Genomic DNA, 16992 nt, shown 5'->3' on the forward strand with positions numbered 1-16992 from the left:
ACAATGAAAAATACAGGAGAACAATTTTTTGTTTTTTGAATAACACCGTATAAAGCCGTTTATTTAGTATATGAGTGGTTTTGCTGGGGTTTTTTTTTCTCTTTGTCAGTTTTTCTTCATGCACTAGTGCAGTGATGCAGACACAATTTTATCTTCATCAATTCAAGAGCCTTGTTTCTCTTCAAATTTTTCTCGTTTAAAAAAAATACTATATATTTTGTATCTATTTTTTTTTTGTTATTACCGCCAACTGTGGTATTATGTGTTTGTTAGTGTATTCTTTGTTAGTGTGATGGTGAATCTTCTAGTGACAAAAGTTTTGTTGTCTTCCTATTCATTTTTTGGTGCACTAATATCGCCACATGTTGATTACCACAAGTATTGTCACCCTTCTCTTTATGCCTTGTTTTATTATTTATCTCATTTATTATATATATGTAGACATTCCAACAAGCCAAATTTCTGTTAGCTCATATTAAACATTTAAAAATGTTATAAAGTTTAAAATGCAACATGTATGTCATGTTTTCACTTATGTATAAATCTATGCCATGTATAAAAATAGGTGTTTTCATTATTAAACTGGACTGAAAACCTGTAGTTTCTCACTGTGTCATTTCTGTTTCTTGTGTGTGTGCATGTTTTGATGTAAACTTGTGATATGTCCTAGTCAAAAAGTTTTACTCTATTTTAATTGCGAGCTGTATGCACTATTTCAGAGACTTGATCAAATTATGTTTATCGTTGAGTTTTTTTGTCAGGCTTATGTTTAAGGGGAGGGTTAAATGGGCTCTAGCAAATATTATTAGCATGTGTGTCAGTAAACCCAACAACATTTTTCTTATTTATGTCCCCACAAACCTTCTGGACAACGTGAGCGACACTTTAGCCAATCACAACACACCGGCCCAAACTAACCAATCTGAGCCCACTGCCTGTTTTTGAGGGAGGTGTTTCATAGAATCAGGAAGTCAACTAGTAGTTCAGAGGTCAGAGGAGAACACGGCTTACAATAAAGGTGAAGCTTAAAAATAAGACTTTTTAAAAAAGAAAAACCATGAATACATGTTATATTGCACCCCATAAACACAATCATGCAAAGAAAAAAAAAGCAGTCAACCCCCCCTTTAATGCAAAAATATGCACACTATGCAAGATTTGTAACTTAATATATGGCAGAGACGCTCTGCGTGAGTGGTATTTGCGACAGTAACATTAAATACAAGTACTCCAGAGCGACTATAGGGGTCGCTGTTTGACTAAAACGGAATTCCTGCATAGTGTGCCTTTAACTCTGTGATCACGACCGGTGCTGGTGTTGACATTACCTGCCAGATGTCCAGTAATATCTCGATTTTAATTGGTCTGATATGTAGCGGAGATGATTACTGTCATAACATTTGTCCTGTTATAAAGACACATGAGATTTGTGCTTTTTGTGGTACATGTTAAAGAGTACAGGATCGAAGTGCGCATGCACAACATATTGCTGTCCGTTCATTGCAGAAGACAAGTTAAAAAAAAACCTATATAGGGTTTTTTTCGCTTATCTTCTGCAATGAACGGACAGTAAAAGCACTATTCTACCTGTAAAATATTTGGTGTTTGGACTACCAGAATGGTGTGTCGATTTTAACACAGGAATGAGTCCAGAAGTTACTTCTCAATTGATTTATTGCCATTTGCTTGCTTTCTTCATTATCCCAGTTCCTTAACATGCATTTGCAATTGCTGCATATTGCTGGTGTCTACAATCAAACAAAGTTAACTTTCCTTACACAAATCATTATAATAATAAGTATTAGGTCTGTCAAACGATTAATCGCATCCAAAATAAAAGTTTGTGTTTACATAATATATATGGGGCACTGTGTATAATTATATATATAAATACACACACATGCTTTTATATTTTCAAGAAATATTTTCATGTATATACTGTAGATTTATATAATTTATATTATATATAAATATAAATATTTTATATATTAATAATATGTCGTTCATTTCGTTTCAATCATTACGTCTCTAGTCATGTGAAAATGAAGTCTGAACTGAAGCATTTATCTGAATGAAGCTTCGAGTAATGAACCATTTTCGACACAATGCTTCAAAACGCTTATTTTGGCTATCACTTTTGATATCTACCTACCCTAGCTTTATCTAGCAAATCGTTTATAAATAATAAATGTTGCATCATTGCAAAACAACAATAACTTTAGCAGATTATTGGACGCATCAGGGGCGTAAAACGTAAAACTGCCCTCGCGCTTATTGCTTCAGCCCAACAGGTGGCGCTATTTGCACCATTCGCGTGAACAACAGCGACCAACAGATTTCAGAAGAAGAAATCCAGGGATCCTTTCAGTATTTACAAATTGAACAAGGAGCATTCTTTGACGGACATTTTGGTAATTATGAAAACTATTTGTTGTATTTTCTCGTGTAAAAGCAATTCCAGAATGTCCTGTTATGGTCGGTTTATTAGTTATAGGTGTTGAAAAAAACAACAGTGCCAAAGTTAACCAAGCCTTTTCGCGAAGTTACCACCGGTAACTTAGTTATTTATCAGCGCGCGACACCTTTAATGCTCCGGTTTAAATCTTAAAGAAAATACCTCAGAAATGTTATTATATTGTGAAGATGCTCTTTTAGTTTTTGTGAAGAAGCTTTTGGGAAACTTCGTGTTTAGCTATGGGTTAGCTATGGGGCTAACTGTTGTCAGAAGGAGGGTGGGTACGGTCATGTTTTGATTGTTTAACTTAGTCATTTGAAACCATTGAAACACAATGTCGAGTCAGCTAAAACTGTTAATTAAACAGCGATACTATCTAAATTGACTAATAACCGTTGTCTAATGTCTAGTAGGCTAAGTTAGTTATCACAAGCATTGCCTCGATATTGTGTCAGTTTCTTAACCAACATCAGCCATGTGAATCGTTTATAATAGAAGCTAATTTGGTTTTAAATATTTTTGTCAATGTGTAAATATTGTATTATATATTGTATGTTAGCATATGTGCACAGTACTATAATTTAAAGGGTTAGTTTACTAAAATAAATGCAAATGATCTCATTTACATTCTTAATGCAAATGATCTCATTCTTCTTTCAGCCAAACACAATCGGATTTATATATATATATTTATATATATATATATTATGGCTCTTCTAGTCTTTATAATGGGAGTCAGTGGAATTTTTTTTTTTGAGCCCCCAAAAAGCACATCTATTCATCATAAAAGTAATCCACACGACTCCAGTGGGTTAACAAAGATCTTTTGAAGCAAAGCGGTGTGATTTTGTAAAAAAAAAAAAAACACATAAATAAAATGTATAGTTATAACTAGTTAAACTATAATCACTGGCTTCCTGAAGTGGCACGAGTCGAGTTTTGGCGGAAGAGTGACCTTGTACATTTAGACATATTTATTGTCACAATTGATTCACATTTTCAGACATTTAACTGTATGTTAATTGCAATTAAAGTAAACGTATTATAGTTTAAATTGATATTAAATGCATTTACCCACTCAAGTACATCTTTATATGTAATCATCATTCATAATTCTATAAGTCTTTGCATTATGGTTACAATAAGTGTGCTGACAAGTATTTATGTAAATCGAAGTATACTTTAAAGTTATTTTTATTTAAACTTGAATGCCATTTATTTAAATATATTTGTAATTACACATGTATAATGATTAAGCTGCGGTTTAGTACATTAAAAAAAGTGCTTTAGTCAACAGACCAAAATTACTACTTTAAAGCACAACAACAGATTATTAAAACAATGACTTTAAATGTGCTTTAAAATAAAAAGTGTATTTTTTAAAATACACTTCAAATGCAGATTGAATAAAATTAAGTGGACTTCTTTTTCACATGGGGACCCTCTTGATAGCATGTCAAGGTCAGTATGGCTATAATAGCAAGTTTAGGCTGTAAAACGATTCAGCGTAATTGTACCAATAGAAAAATAATGTCCAATACTGAGTTGATCACCAACACTTGCCTTCAAGGTTTTTAATCGTCCATTATTGGTTTAAAAACTGCAATTTATTTTCGCCATGTTAATAAACTCCATGTTATATAATAATAATATCACCCATGCCATGTCATGTATTCTTGAAGTGTAATGATTTTTTGTATTATTGTGTCAAAAAAAAATGCAGATAAAAAAAAAAAAAACTCTGGTTCCATTTCAGTCATTTCATCTGCTCAGTTCTTAAAAACCGTTGTTTATGACTAGATCCTTAATCTAACTTCATTAATTTCCCTTTTTATTTCTTTCTGTGAAATCTCAGATGACTGCTTGACTCCCTCTGGTGTCCGTAAAGGCTTGACGATGGATTTGTTAGATGGTGGTGCCAGTGAAAAACCGAGCGGAGCCGAGGCTGTAGGCGCGTCGAGCCTGTACGCGGCACTCGGCCTGTCGTCAGAAGATGTGGATGCGCTCGCTCAGATTCCAGAGAGTGAAATCAGCGTTGAGACCCTCCCTTATCTGATCATGCAGCTCAAAGCGAAAAGAGCCCAACAAACATCATCTACAACAGACACTGACCACAGAGACAAGTCTCAGGAAAAGCTGAACACACCTGAGCGGCGCAAAAGCCCCCCCCTGTCTTCCGGCTCAGCGAGGAGCCACGGGAGCCATGAGCATGAGCATCACGGCAAAGGGGAGGGTCATAGGAAGGGCGAGAAGCAAACAGGAGGAAGAAAGGACGATACAGGAAGATGCAGGAAGTCATCCCGAGAAAGTCAAAGTGGGGATCACGTGCCTGCCGAGACCGAGTTAGGCGACACCCCAACGGTTTTCCCATACAACTGCTCTCTTTGCAATTGTAGGATGAATTCGAAAAAGGTAAGTAGCAAAAAAAGAAGTGATTGTAGTCCTCATTAACTTGAGTGCCACGATGAAGCAAATTCAATAAAAAATCAGTATTAAGTAGGGCTGGGTATCGATTTACATTTCAATTTCGATTCGCAAGCTCTCAGTTCGATTCGAATTCGATTTTCGATTCTCGATTCAACTATAATGAAGATGTAATAAAAATCCTATATTTATAATTTATAAAAAAGAACAGTGGGCATAAGTTTACTAGTGGTTAATTAATACAAGAAAATTAAGAGCCATAAACCTGTATATAAAACACTTATTATTTTAGGTACACTAAATGCATACAAAGATTTTGATGCAATATGCAAAAAAGAGTCGCACAGAACAGTCGCACAGCTTGATCAAACAGTATCATGTTATTTTATGTTTAAGATAGATAAATATATAAATATTTAGACATTTTTTACATTGATCTTACCTAAATGTTAATGTATTTTTTTTGTTAAGAGTTTATGTATGGATGCTTGATTTCAATATTTGAATTAAATTTAAAAAAAGTAGCACAAATAAATACAATAGCTTGTTTTCGAGTGACGTCACGCAACTGCGTTGCCATGGCGCGAAACGCAAATGGAGGGCAGGAAGTGATTTCTATATTTAGGAAGCACTTTAACACACTCAAAATGCCTGTGTTTTTCGTCGTTTACGGTTGCTCAAATCGATCAAACCACGAAGAGTTTTTATCGTGTGACAAAAGTTGTTCATAGGAGGGAAAATACAAGAAATTGACAGAAAAACACCGGGAAAAATGCCTTATAAACCTACGTCTGCGGTCGGGAGGAGCCGAATGGGAAAATGCCTGTGTGTGTGTGCGCAGTGATCACTTCGTCAACTGTGAGTTAATAAATTATTTATGTGGCTGATAATTACATTATTCAGGAGTTTAAATACACTTATGTGGCTGTTTGTGTCACGTACCAGTTTCTAAACTTTGTAAAGTCAAAGTATGTCTGTAAGACGAGTTAGTTGCTCGATGGCAGGCAAATCTCTCAATTCAGTTGAAAATCGGTCCTCTTCATAACGTAAAGATCACGTCCAACATATGTTTCGATTTTCTGTTTATATATTTCTCTTGTAACAGCGTCTAAAGTAGTACAGTACGGATTTCCCTCCATCTCGTCCATTGCGCTCTTCACTCCTTGCCCTCCATCTGCGTTCCGCGCGTCAACACAATTACGTGACTGCAAACCACCTATAGAATAAAGACAAAAATTAAGAGACATTTTGGGGTAGTTTTTTGGGTATGTCAACAGAAACTGAATAAAGTAATCCAATGTAAAATAACACTGGATAGTCTTTTTAGTCCAGACTGAATTAAATACAAAGGCTATTAATTCTGATTGCTTACAATTAATGCTATATTCTGTTGTTATGACAACAGAATTAATGACTGACACAAATGGCTGCGTTCACTTTAAGAACTAGTGCGCGAATCCATTACTGTTTCATTAACTTTCTGTCACACGCGTTTAATGCTAATTTAAGACATTACCGACTGTCTTTACGAGGTTGCTCACCAAGACCAGAGTTTTGACATAATGTCGCGTGTTTTAACTGTTAAAGTGATATAATCCAGGGATAAAACTTTTGTTTCTGGCGAGCTGTTTGTGAGGCGGATTTAGGCTGTGCACGCAGTGCGCGAGCACGGGATGGTTTAACATTGCTTGAGCAAATAAATGATAAACGTTAGTTACGATCATAGGTCACGATGCAATGCTGGCCCGATTGTGCAAGTGAATATTCCATCATGTCCTGACTCCTAAACGCGAGTGTGTATCGACAGCTGCAGCGCTTAGCGCTTAGCGCTTGCCTAGTGCAGAGAGACGAGAAGATGCAGCACCGCGTCCGCGAGCCCTTTATATGGAAAAAAATCGATTCGTGGCCGTTGAGAATCGATTTTGAATCGACCACATTTTAAAAAACGATTAATCGAAAAATCGATTTTTTTTGCCCAGCCCTAGTATTAAGTGGCTTACGTTGAAAGTAATAATTTGACACAATTTTGTACACGCATGCTTTTACACTGTACTTATATTTAAATAATACCTGCATGTAATTACAGCTGTAATTAATGTATGCAATTACATTTGTAATTACACTGTTGACCCTTCCGTAGGGCTGTCAAACGATTAATCGCGATTAATCGCATTCAAAATTAAAAGTTTGCGTTTACATAATATATGTTGGTGCACTGTGTATAATTATTTTATATATATAAATACACACACATGCTTGTATATATTTAAGAAATAATTAAAAAATATTTTCATTTATTATATATATATAAATATAAATATTTTAAATATAAATAATATTTTTTTCTTAAATATACATGCATGTTTGTGTATTTATATACATACAAAATAATTATACACAGTGCACCCACACATTTTATGTAAACACAAACTTTTATTTTGATGCGATTAATCGTTTGACAGCCGTACCCTTCCCTTAAACTTATTTTAAACTTCCCTTCCCTTATTTTCAGGGAGTGAATTTCTGCTTGTGACTGCAAGTATGAAGAACTCTATAACGCCATCTAGTGACCAAGAAGTTATATGACGCTAATGGCAAATTTATTTATTTTCAATGAAAGCAACAATATTAATATGATTCAGCACATAATTGCATTTCATAACTGAATACTTTCACCTTCAACTTGTTCATTAAGGTTTTTGTAAGAAAAACTGCTTAAAACAATATTTATTGTAAAAATAATTAATTGAATCAAGATTTTTGCAGACATTGCAGTTGAAAAGTTATACATTTCGATATATCATAATATGTTATCACAATACTACATATTGCAAAATGTTTAAAATCGCAATAATATTGTATTGGGGCCGATTCACACCCCTGAGATTTATTGTTTATGGCTATTTTAAGGCTTCAGATGTGACTTGTCAATTCAGAATTTCAAGAAAGTTTTATTTTTTAGCTCCAGCTTTGAGGTTCAAGAGAAAACAATGAAATGAGATCAATCTTATTAAACTGAAGTAATTGGTTCACTGTAACTGAAATATGCAAAATGGACAGCATTACCAGATGTATACTCAATATACTTTGGTCATTCAACTCTTGTAAAGTCAACCATTGATTTGATTTGATATTTGAATTTATTTTTGACAACAATGTGTTTTACAACTGATTTGAAATGATCATAATCCGTCATATAATAATTTCAAGTGCTCTTTTTTTAACTTTCAGACATGGAATGAACATCTATCAGGATTCCGCCACAAATCACATGAAGCGCAGTCCTCTCCGCGAAGTTCCCGCTCATATCCCTCTAAAAGACCCCACAGCAGTGATCATCCTGCCATGTGTAAGGAATGGTGGATCTATATTTGAAAATGTTGCTTCCACAAAGAAAAATAATGTTTTTTGTGTAAATCATTGTCATGTTTAAAATAATTAATAAGTGAATTAGTAATTCTTACATCTAGAGCTGTCAACGTTAACCCGTTAGCCGATACGATTAACGTTTTCCAGTTTAACGCATAAAAAATATTAAACGCATCCGTTTTTTCTGTCATCCTTTGGACAGCGTTACATTTTATGATCACGCCTTTTTTCATTGCAGTTTTTTTAGCTTAACTGAATAGCTTCTGAGTTATTGCAATAGTTTTATGACTATTTTCGGGTTGAATGATGGGCGTCCCAATGGATATAATGATATAATATATACTAAAATGGATATCCTAATTCAATGTTTGTGTGGTAGATAATAGCCATCAGTCGTCAATATTATAATATCAAGCTACCATAGATGAATCTGCAAATTTGAAAACGTGATTTGCATTATAGCCTGAGGCAAGACACTTTCACAGAAAAATAAGTAGAAGACAGTACTAAAATTTCTTAAGTAACAGAATGCTGCTTTAAATTGAAAGTTATTTTTGAAGCTTAAAAAAGTATAGCTTTCAATTACTCTGTAATGTTGAATGACTATAATTAATTAGGGGGGTAAATCATTTTCATCAAGACTTCAGTATTTGTATTAGTATCAGTGAAACTGGGCTTCATTCATAAAAAGATGACATTAAACAAGTATTTAATATATACCGTCTTAATGTTGTTTCTACATTAATTTGGAGATTAACTGTGAAATTATTACATTATAAAATATATTTAAAAAAAAAAATCAAAACATTAGTGTTTTTAAGTGCGATTAATCACAGAAAGTGACAGCACTAGTTGCATCACTTTGAGGGGAAAATATTAAAGACCCCAGAAAAGGGTTTTGTGGATTGTACTTCACATCTGTTAAAAAATGCTCTCATGATTGTGACATAAGCTAAAACCTATTGGCTTATTTAAAAAAGTCATGCCTCCCCAACTTCCTGTTTCAATAGGAAATACATCATCACATAAAAGAAAACCGGATCAACAAGCCATTTCATGGGGTCTTTAAATTTTAATGAAAGACATGTTATTCTCTTACAAAGGCAGTCTGGATACCATGGACCAAATTTTCGTCTCATCTAGGGAACCAATCACAGAACGGGGAGGGAGCAGCAAGACGATGACGACGTCTATGCGAAACCGAAGCAGTTTGTTTATAGATCAAACATGACGGCAGACTTGAAGTTACCTTTCGATGCAGCCTTAGATATTGTTCTAAGTAGTTTAGAACGCAAATAAATCTCAGACCCATCGTCTTCTTCCTCGTCTAATTTCTTTCGCTCTACATACGTCATCTGGTATTATTGAAACAATTGACCATGATCTACGTACAGGTGCATTTGATAGACATTCGTAGCACCCAATAATACGGCTCTTGGCATTCGTAAACCACGCCTCAAATACGAGAAAATGAACATATGGTTCCCGACCACATCTCAATGTCAATGAGACATGGTCTGACGTTAGCCAGGCTAGTGTACGATATTTAATAGCAAATTAGTGTTAACAAATTGATTTTTCTCTTTAAGGGGATCCGTTCATGTCCAGCTCATCAGACCGTCTATACCCCCCTAAGGTAAATTTTTGGATGTGCTACTGTTTTATGTTCATTTCCATTATTTGTGCTGTCAAATCAATACTTATCTTGTGGCTATATTATTATCCTCAGGCCAATACAAAAGTGGTCGTTGCCAAGTTTTCCATGGGCGCTGTGACCGTGGAGGAGCTTTTAGTGCTTGGCAAACCATTCGGCACAATTGTGAAGCACCTAGTGTTCCCTGCAAAGGTAATCACACACTTAGGTTCATACACAATGATTGACCATTTAGTCATTTACCATAACTTGGTGTCGAACTTAATAAATTGGTGTCGAAGACTCCAAGCAACATTGTTTGCCTCACTATTGCTTTATGTGATTAAGAAGTAGACATGTTTACTGTGTCCTGTAAGATTATGAAGACCTGTTCACTCCATAACGATAAAGTTCTTGAAATCATCCACAACACAACTATAATGATAACAGCACAGAGAAACAATTTCGTTGGAATCACTTTCAGGACGAAGGTCTCGAGCATTTAAAGCGACAGACGACAAAACTGCAGCATGCGTTTCGAGTAAAAAACATTATTTTGGTGTGGACTCTAATCAGTCTTCTTTATATATTATTGTTCTTTGTGTGAACGGGTCTTAACTCTTTCTATAACCTTTATTTTTTCAACACACAGGAAATTTTTTTAGCACTAGTCAGTTCTTACCACAGTTTTGAGAAATCCTACAATTGTGGGCGTAATTTTAGTGGTAATTTTGCAATGTACCATTACATGCAACACAATATACATATACAGCATTATACATGATTTTGTAAGTTTACTGTAAATTACAGAAATGCATATGTAGCTATCCTGTGAATGCTATATGATAATGCACAAATAAATGCACAGGATCAGGATATATATGAACACGCTGTTGCATAACTTTTGAGGCATATTTTGCCTAATTTTTATAAGCCGTTTCATCAGTTATAGGGCCATAAAGACCGGTAACTCTCTGTGTTGATGAATTACTTACAGTGACCCCATGTTGGCTCTTCTACCTGTTCTTTACATAGCTGGTAGCCCACATTGTGATATGTTGTCCCATTTAGAGCACTGGTAATCTTGAAAACTGTGTATCTGGATCAGGGTGATCCAGTCCAATGTTGCTTTGAAAAACCGGCATAAAAGTAAGACAGATTACCTGATCCTGGATAGGAAAAAATGGGATTTCCAAATCCAGATCATTTTGATCCAGATTAAATGTTTTGAACAACTGGCCCAATATGCACATTTGAATACAGGTTTTATAAACGGAGTTATTGCATACCTGTCAACACTCCCGTTTTTCCCGGGTTTCCCGCGTTTTATAGTTCTATATCCGGTTGGTTATTTCTCCCGGGAAACTCCCGTAATTTGAATGGCTCAAACTCCTTTATGAATAATCGGACCAATATGTTTGTGTTGACCAGTTGCCAGATCTTGTATTAAATGCATTATATACACTCACCGGCCACTTTATTAGGTACACCTGTCCAACTGCTCGTTAACACTTAATTTCTAAGCAGCCAATCACATGGTGGCAACTCAGTACATTTAGGCATGTAGACATGGTCAAGACAATCTCCTGCAGTTCAAACCGAGCATCAGTATGGGGAAGAAAGGTGATTTGAGTGACTTTGAATGTGGCATGATTGTTGGTGCCAGAAGGGCTGGTCTGAGTATTTCAGAAACTGCTAATCTACTGGGATTTTCACGCACAACCATCTCTAGGGTTTACAGAGAATGGTCCGAAAAAGAAAAAACATCCAGTGAGCGGCAGTTCTGTGGGCGGAAATGCCTTGTTGATGCCAGAGGTCAGAGGAGAATGGCCAGACCGGTTCGAGCTGATAGAAGGGCAACAGTGACTCAAATAACCACCCGTTACAACCAAGGTGGGCAGAAGAGCATCTCTGAACGCACAGTACGTCGAACTTTGAGGCAGATGGGCTACAGCAGCAGAAGACCACACCGGGTGCCACTCCTTTCAGCTAAGAACAGGAAACTGAGGCTACAATTTGCACAAGCTCATCGAAATTGGACAATAGAAGATTGGAAAAACGTTGCCTGGTCTGATGAGTCTCGATTTCTGCTGCGACATTCGGATGGTAGGGTCAGAATTTGGCGTCTACAACATGAAAGCATGGATCCATCCTGCCTTGTATCAACGGTTCAGGCTGGTGGTGGTGGTGTCATGGTGTGGGGAATATTTTCTTGGCACTCTTTGGGCCCCTTGGTACCAAATGAGCATCGTTGCAACGCCACAGCCTACCTGAGTATTGTTGCTGACCATGTCCATCCCTTTATGACCACAATGTACCCAACTTCTGATGGCTACTTCCAGCAGGATAATGCGCCATGTCATAAAGCTGGAATCATCTCAGACTGGTTTCTTGAACATGACAATGAGTTCGCTGTACTCAAATGGCCTCCACAGTCACCAGATCTCAATCCAATAGAGCATCTTTGGGATGTGGTGGAACGGGAGATTCGCATCATGGATGTGCAGCCGACAAATCTGCGGCAACTGTGTGATGCCATCATGTCAATATGGACCAAACTCCCTGAGGAATGCTTCCAGCACCTTGTTGAATCTATGCCACGAAGAATTGAGGCAGTTCTGAAGGCAAAAGGGGGTCCAACCCGTTACTAACATGGGGTACCTAATAAAGTGGCCGGTGAGTGTATATTCACATAAACAATCCACACACCATATACAATTTCAACCCATTTGTCATCTCAACCTGGCAACCTATACCCCAGTTGCGCAGTCAACCCGAAAGTGAGCAAACCCGACAAGATGACAGTTTGATAAACTAACCTTTTAAAGGTCTGAATGTGAATACAGATTTCACCTGTATGTAGGGATGCACGATATATCGGCCAGCATATCGGTATCGGCCGATATATGTTCATTTTTAATGCTATTGTTATCGGCCTGGTAAGAAAATTTGGCCGATATATTAAAGCCGATAAATAATGTATTATTCCCTTCAGCTGAGACACTCATTGAGCACTGTTTATGTTTTTGAATTTCTTGAAATGTGATTGAAATCTCTTCAAAAAATCAAAATCTGGTTCGGGACAACATGTGCAACGCAAATCTGTCATATTGGCTATACAACACTATAATGAGAACATCATTATAATTGTGCGCTTGAGACATGGATTTAATTGTGAGACTTTTGTTTTTGTAATCAGGCTCTCAAAATTAGATACAAATTTGGATTTAAGTTTATCGGCCGATATATCGGTTATCGGCTTTCAAATATAAAGAATTATCGGTTATCGGTATCGGCCAAAATTTTCATATCGGTGCATCCCTACCTGTATGTGAATGAAGGTTTTATACAGGTTTATAAAACCTGTATTCACATCTCCAGAAATCAGTCACACTCAAATGCACATGCGAATACAGGTTTTATAAACCCTGCAATAATATTGTTTTGCTGGTTAACAGGGTTTTTTGGAGTTTAGTTCTCACAAGGAAGCTCAGAATATGGTCAGTCACTTCAAGTTGAAACCAGCCTTCATCAAGGAGAACCGAGTCATCCTCTACTTATCACCGACAGTGGAAGGCATTCATGTAAGTAGGAAGCCCACAAATAACATCCTATATCTTTAAAAGTCTGATCATTTATCATACATATTTCTTGGGTATTTCTGATTTGCAGTCACCACCCAAGTTTGATGAGCCTTCGCAAAAACGAACCAAGCGTTCGAATCCACCTTCTGTGGTTTGTTTTTCACGTTTGCCTCCTGGCGAGGGCGTTGAGGATGAAGTACTAGAGCTTGCAGGCATGTTTGGTGAGGTGTGGCAGTCAAAGTTCACAGACTGTAAGGTAAGGTTACCATCCAAGTACAAACTAGGGCTGTGAGATAAATATTTGCCTATATATTGACCCTTCACAGATATATTAAACTCTCAAATGTTTAATTGATTGCATGTGCTCATTTTGTCAGCCCTTATACAAACTCATAACACTTGTTCTTTTTTTGATGTGTGTGTTCAGGCTTTGATAGAGATGGTTGACTGGCGTGATGCTGACATCATGGTGAAGTATTACTACAGTAACCCACTGAGGATTCAAGGCAAAAGTGTCAAAGTAGCCATGTCCCACATCACCAGCCTGCGGTAAGAGACTTCTGATATCCCGAGCCCTAAGATGTTTTTTTGAGTGCAGAAATTGGCTTCCCGTATCTTTTACTGCACATCAAAAACTCAAATAACGCACACATACACTCTATTCCAAATTATTATTACTTATCAGTAGGATTTCAGTACAATAAACATTGAGATTTTAGTTTTTCAAAGAAAGTGTTTTTGTTTTATTTCTCCATATTTTAGAAAACTAGTATCAATCTCAGACACGTTTGTTAAATAGCTGACGTGTATGTGAAGGAAGAAAGATCTTTCTGACGATGAAAAGCATGAAATGGTGCAATGTTATGCAAAAGACATGAAAACAACTAATGTTGTATGAACTGAATTTATTCTGAATTCTGAATTTAAGAAAGAATGTAGCCTACATTTGTATGTAGACATAAGCAACTTTCACAATACTAACTAAAATATAATTAATATTATTTTATTGAATGAGTCAAAAAAATCGGTCGGTCTGAACGCAAGTTACAACCGGCAAGTCGGTCGGACTAAAAGGAAAAAAAAAAATTAAAAATTGGGTCGGCCCTGGGTTACGGCAAACAAGAATATTTTTAAGGGTGGGCTTATCTCTGCACAGCTGTGATTTAGACAGTATCTCATGGACATGGCCTTGTTGCTACCCTTTGGCTATGTGTTTTTAATTTTGACAAGTGTCTCTCCATCTATTATGTTTTTATTTGCGTCATTAACTTCAAGTGTGCTGTATTTTAAAGTGACAGGAAAGAGAGTTCATTCATTCATCACTTTCTATAATTTACAGATTTTGTTTTACTACACTCTAGTTAAATGTTTTTGTGTATATAAGATACATTAAATAAATAAAAATAATTTCAAACTCGTTGTGAACTCATTAGGTGGACCCTAATGCGTACTCTGCTCCCCCATAACGTCACCTCTGTCTGTCCTTCACAGCCTAATTTTTATCCACATTAAATAGCAAAAAGCTTTTTTTCTCGTCATGAATACAGACAGGATAGCTGGCATGGCATTAAAGGGTTAGTTCACCCAAAAAGGGTTGTTCACCTCATGTTGTTCCAAACCTCTATGTGTTTATTTGTTCTGCTGTACACAAAGGAAGATATTTGGAAGAACGTTTTAATCAAACAGATCTCATTCCCCATTGACTACCATAGTATGTATTTTTTCCTAGTCAATTGTGATTGAGATCTGTTTGATTAAAAAATTCTTCCAAATATCTTCCTTTGTGTTCAGCAGGACAAATAAACACATAGAGTTTTGGAACAACATGAGGGTGAGTAACTACTGACAGAATTTTCATTTTTGGGTGAACCAACCCTTTAAACTATAAATAAACACACAAACATAGCTTTTACTCGGAATAAAGTCCATTACTTTTTACAATGCAACTCTTCACATATTTTATTTAAAATAAAAATGAGCTTTGACCAACAATAAAATCATGAAACATAGTAGTTTAGTAGACACATTACTTTAAATCTATAATGCATTTATTACTACAAACTTTTCCTTTAAATCAAATGTCAAAATGACATTTCAAAAATAACATACTGTCCTAAATCATTTCAAATTTATTCAATCAATTCATTTATTCAGTGTTTTGAATAAAGAAGTCAGAAAACATTCTCATTCAGTTAAATAATAAAATTTAATTTAATAAAAAAAAGATTCATTTAGGTGTTTCATTAGGTGTTTTTCATGTTTAGGTTTGTTTTATACATCTTTATTTATAGCATGCTAGTTATCACTCACCAAATCTTAAAATAAAAAAAGATATTTTGTAAAGATAATGTAAGCACCTAAGCATAAACATTCAGAACAAAAGGCTCTTAAGAATATGCATTCATAAACATGCATTCAGTTTAATGTTTAGGTCCCGTGGGCACTCTTTTAAAACTATATTTTACCATTTAATTATGTTTTAGTGCCTCATTGTAATTGTAAGTACCTTACTGTAAAAAAAGATTTAAAAATATGTATATTTTATTAATGCATGATTCATATTCATACCTAAACCTGTAAATGAGTTTCACATGAAACAGAAATGTATGCTTTAGTAAATTAAGGAAAATAAGTGAAGAGAGGCTGTCAGGAGAGCTTATTTTAAAGATGTCCTTGATTTGAAAACCTTTTTTTATTTATTTCAGAGAGAACAGTACCGAGCCTCCGTCCAGAAAATCAGACTCGAGCAAATACGGCAGACAACGAGACGAGTCCACGTCTAGCAACAAAGACAAAGGCGACAACGCTAACCAGGAAGCCACAGAGAAAGAAAACCAGTTAATGGAAAGTGAAGACAAAGTGCTCGATAATGAGGAGGGTATTCAGTTGGAGGATGAATCTGGGCTGCTTGATGAGGGGACAGATGACGCTGCGGTTAATACCGAGGAGGAAGAAAAAAAGGGAGAGGAGGAAAGGTTGGAAGAGGAGAGGGCCACTAATGCTGACGAGGAGAACAGAGAGAGAGATTCACAGCAGAATCAAGACGAACTGGTTAGATAAACACTGTTACACATGACATTTGCATGTTCAAATATACACAAACAGCTAAAAGCAACTGTTCCCCAATGATGATCTCAGTAATGCACCCGATTGCATGTGTAAAAGATTTTAGCGAACGTGAAAGACAAAATGTGCTGGAACAACGTGAACATTCATTTTGACTAGAACCACAATGTGTGCTTTTATATTTCTTATTTTTCTAGGATGATGAAGAATTCCCAGAAAACATCGAGGATTTTGTTACATTAGATGAGCTGGACAACACTGCAGCGGCTGATTCAGCTTTAGGCAAGTTCAAAAGTTTAACTTAAAATGTTAGTTTCTTGCACCAAAAATAATAATTTTAGTCATTTATTAATTAATCTGTTTCAAGGCCATTTTCGACTCTCTCTTTGACCCTTAGGGCCCTATTTTAACGATCTGAAACGCAAGTATCAAGTAACTTTGTGGCCGCTGTTGCTATTTAA

The 16992-nt window shown here is 35.9% G+C and overlaps 1 protein-coding gene across 1 annotated transcript in view; it reads left to right on the top strand.

Annotated features, from left to right (window-relative positions):
- Positions 1 to 2288: 2288 nt before the first annotated feature.
- The window catches only part of LOC120472041 (uncharacterized), a 31384-nt gene continuing 16680 nt past the window's right edge, over positions 2289 to 16992 (top strand). The window contains exons 1-10 of the mRNA XM_039662037.2: positions 2289 to 2411; positions 4311 to 4867; positions 8111 to 8228; positions 9838 to 9884; positions 9978 to 10094; positions 13340 to 13465; positions 13554 to 13721; positions 13893 to 14014; positions 16171 to 16516; positions 16729 to 16813. Coding sequence (XP_039517971.2) covers positions 4352 to 4867; positions 8111 to 8228; positions 9838 to 9884; positions 9978 to 10094; positions 13340 to 13465; positions 13554 to 13721; positions 13893 to 14014; positions 16171 to 16516; positions 16729 to 16813 — 1645 coding nt within the window. The 5' untranslated portion in view covers positions 2289 to 2411; positions 4311 to 4351. The remainder of the gene's footprint in view (positions 2412 to 4310; positions 4868 to 8110; positions 8229 to 9837; positions 9885 to 9977; positions 10095 to 13339; positions 13466 to 13553; positions 13722 to 13892; positions 14015 to 16170; positions 16517 to 16728; positions 16814 to 16992) is intronic.

This window comes from Pimephales promelas, chromosome 4 (assembly GCF_988280905.1).
Source record: "Pimephales promelas chromosome 4, fPimPro1.hap1.1, whole genome shotgun sequence".
Taxonomy (NCBI): domain Eukaryota; kingdom Metazoa; phylum Chordata; class Actinopteri; order Cypriniformes; family Leuciscidae; genus Pimephales; species Pimephales promelas.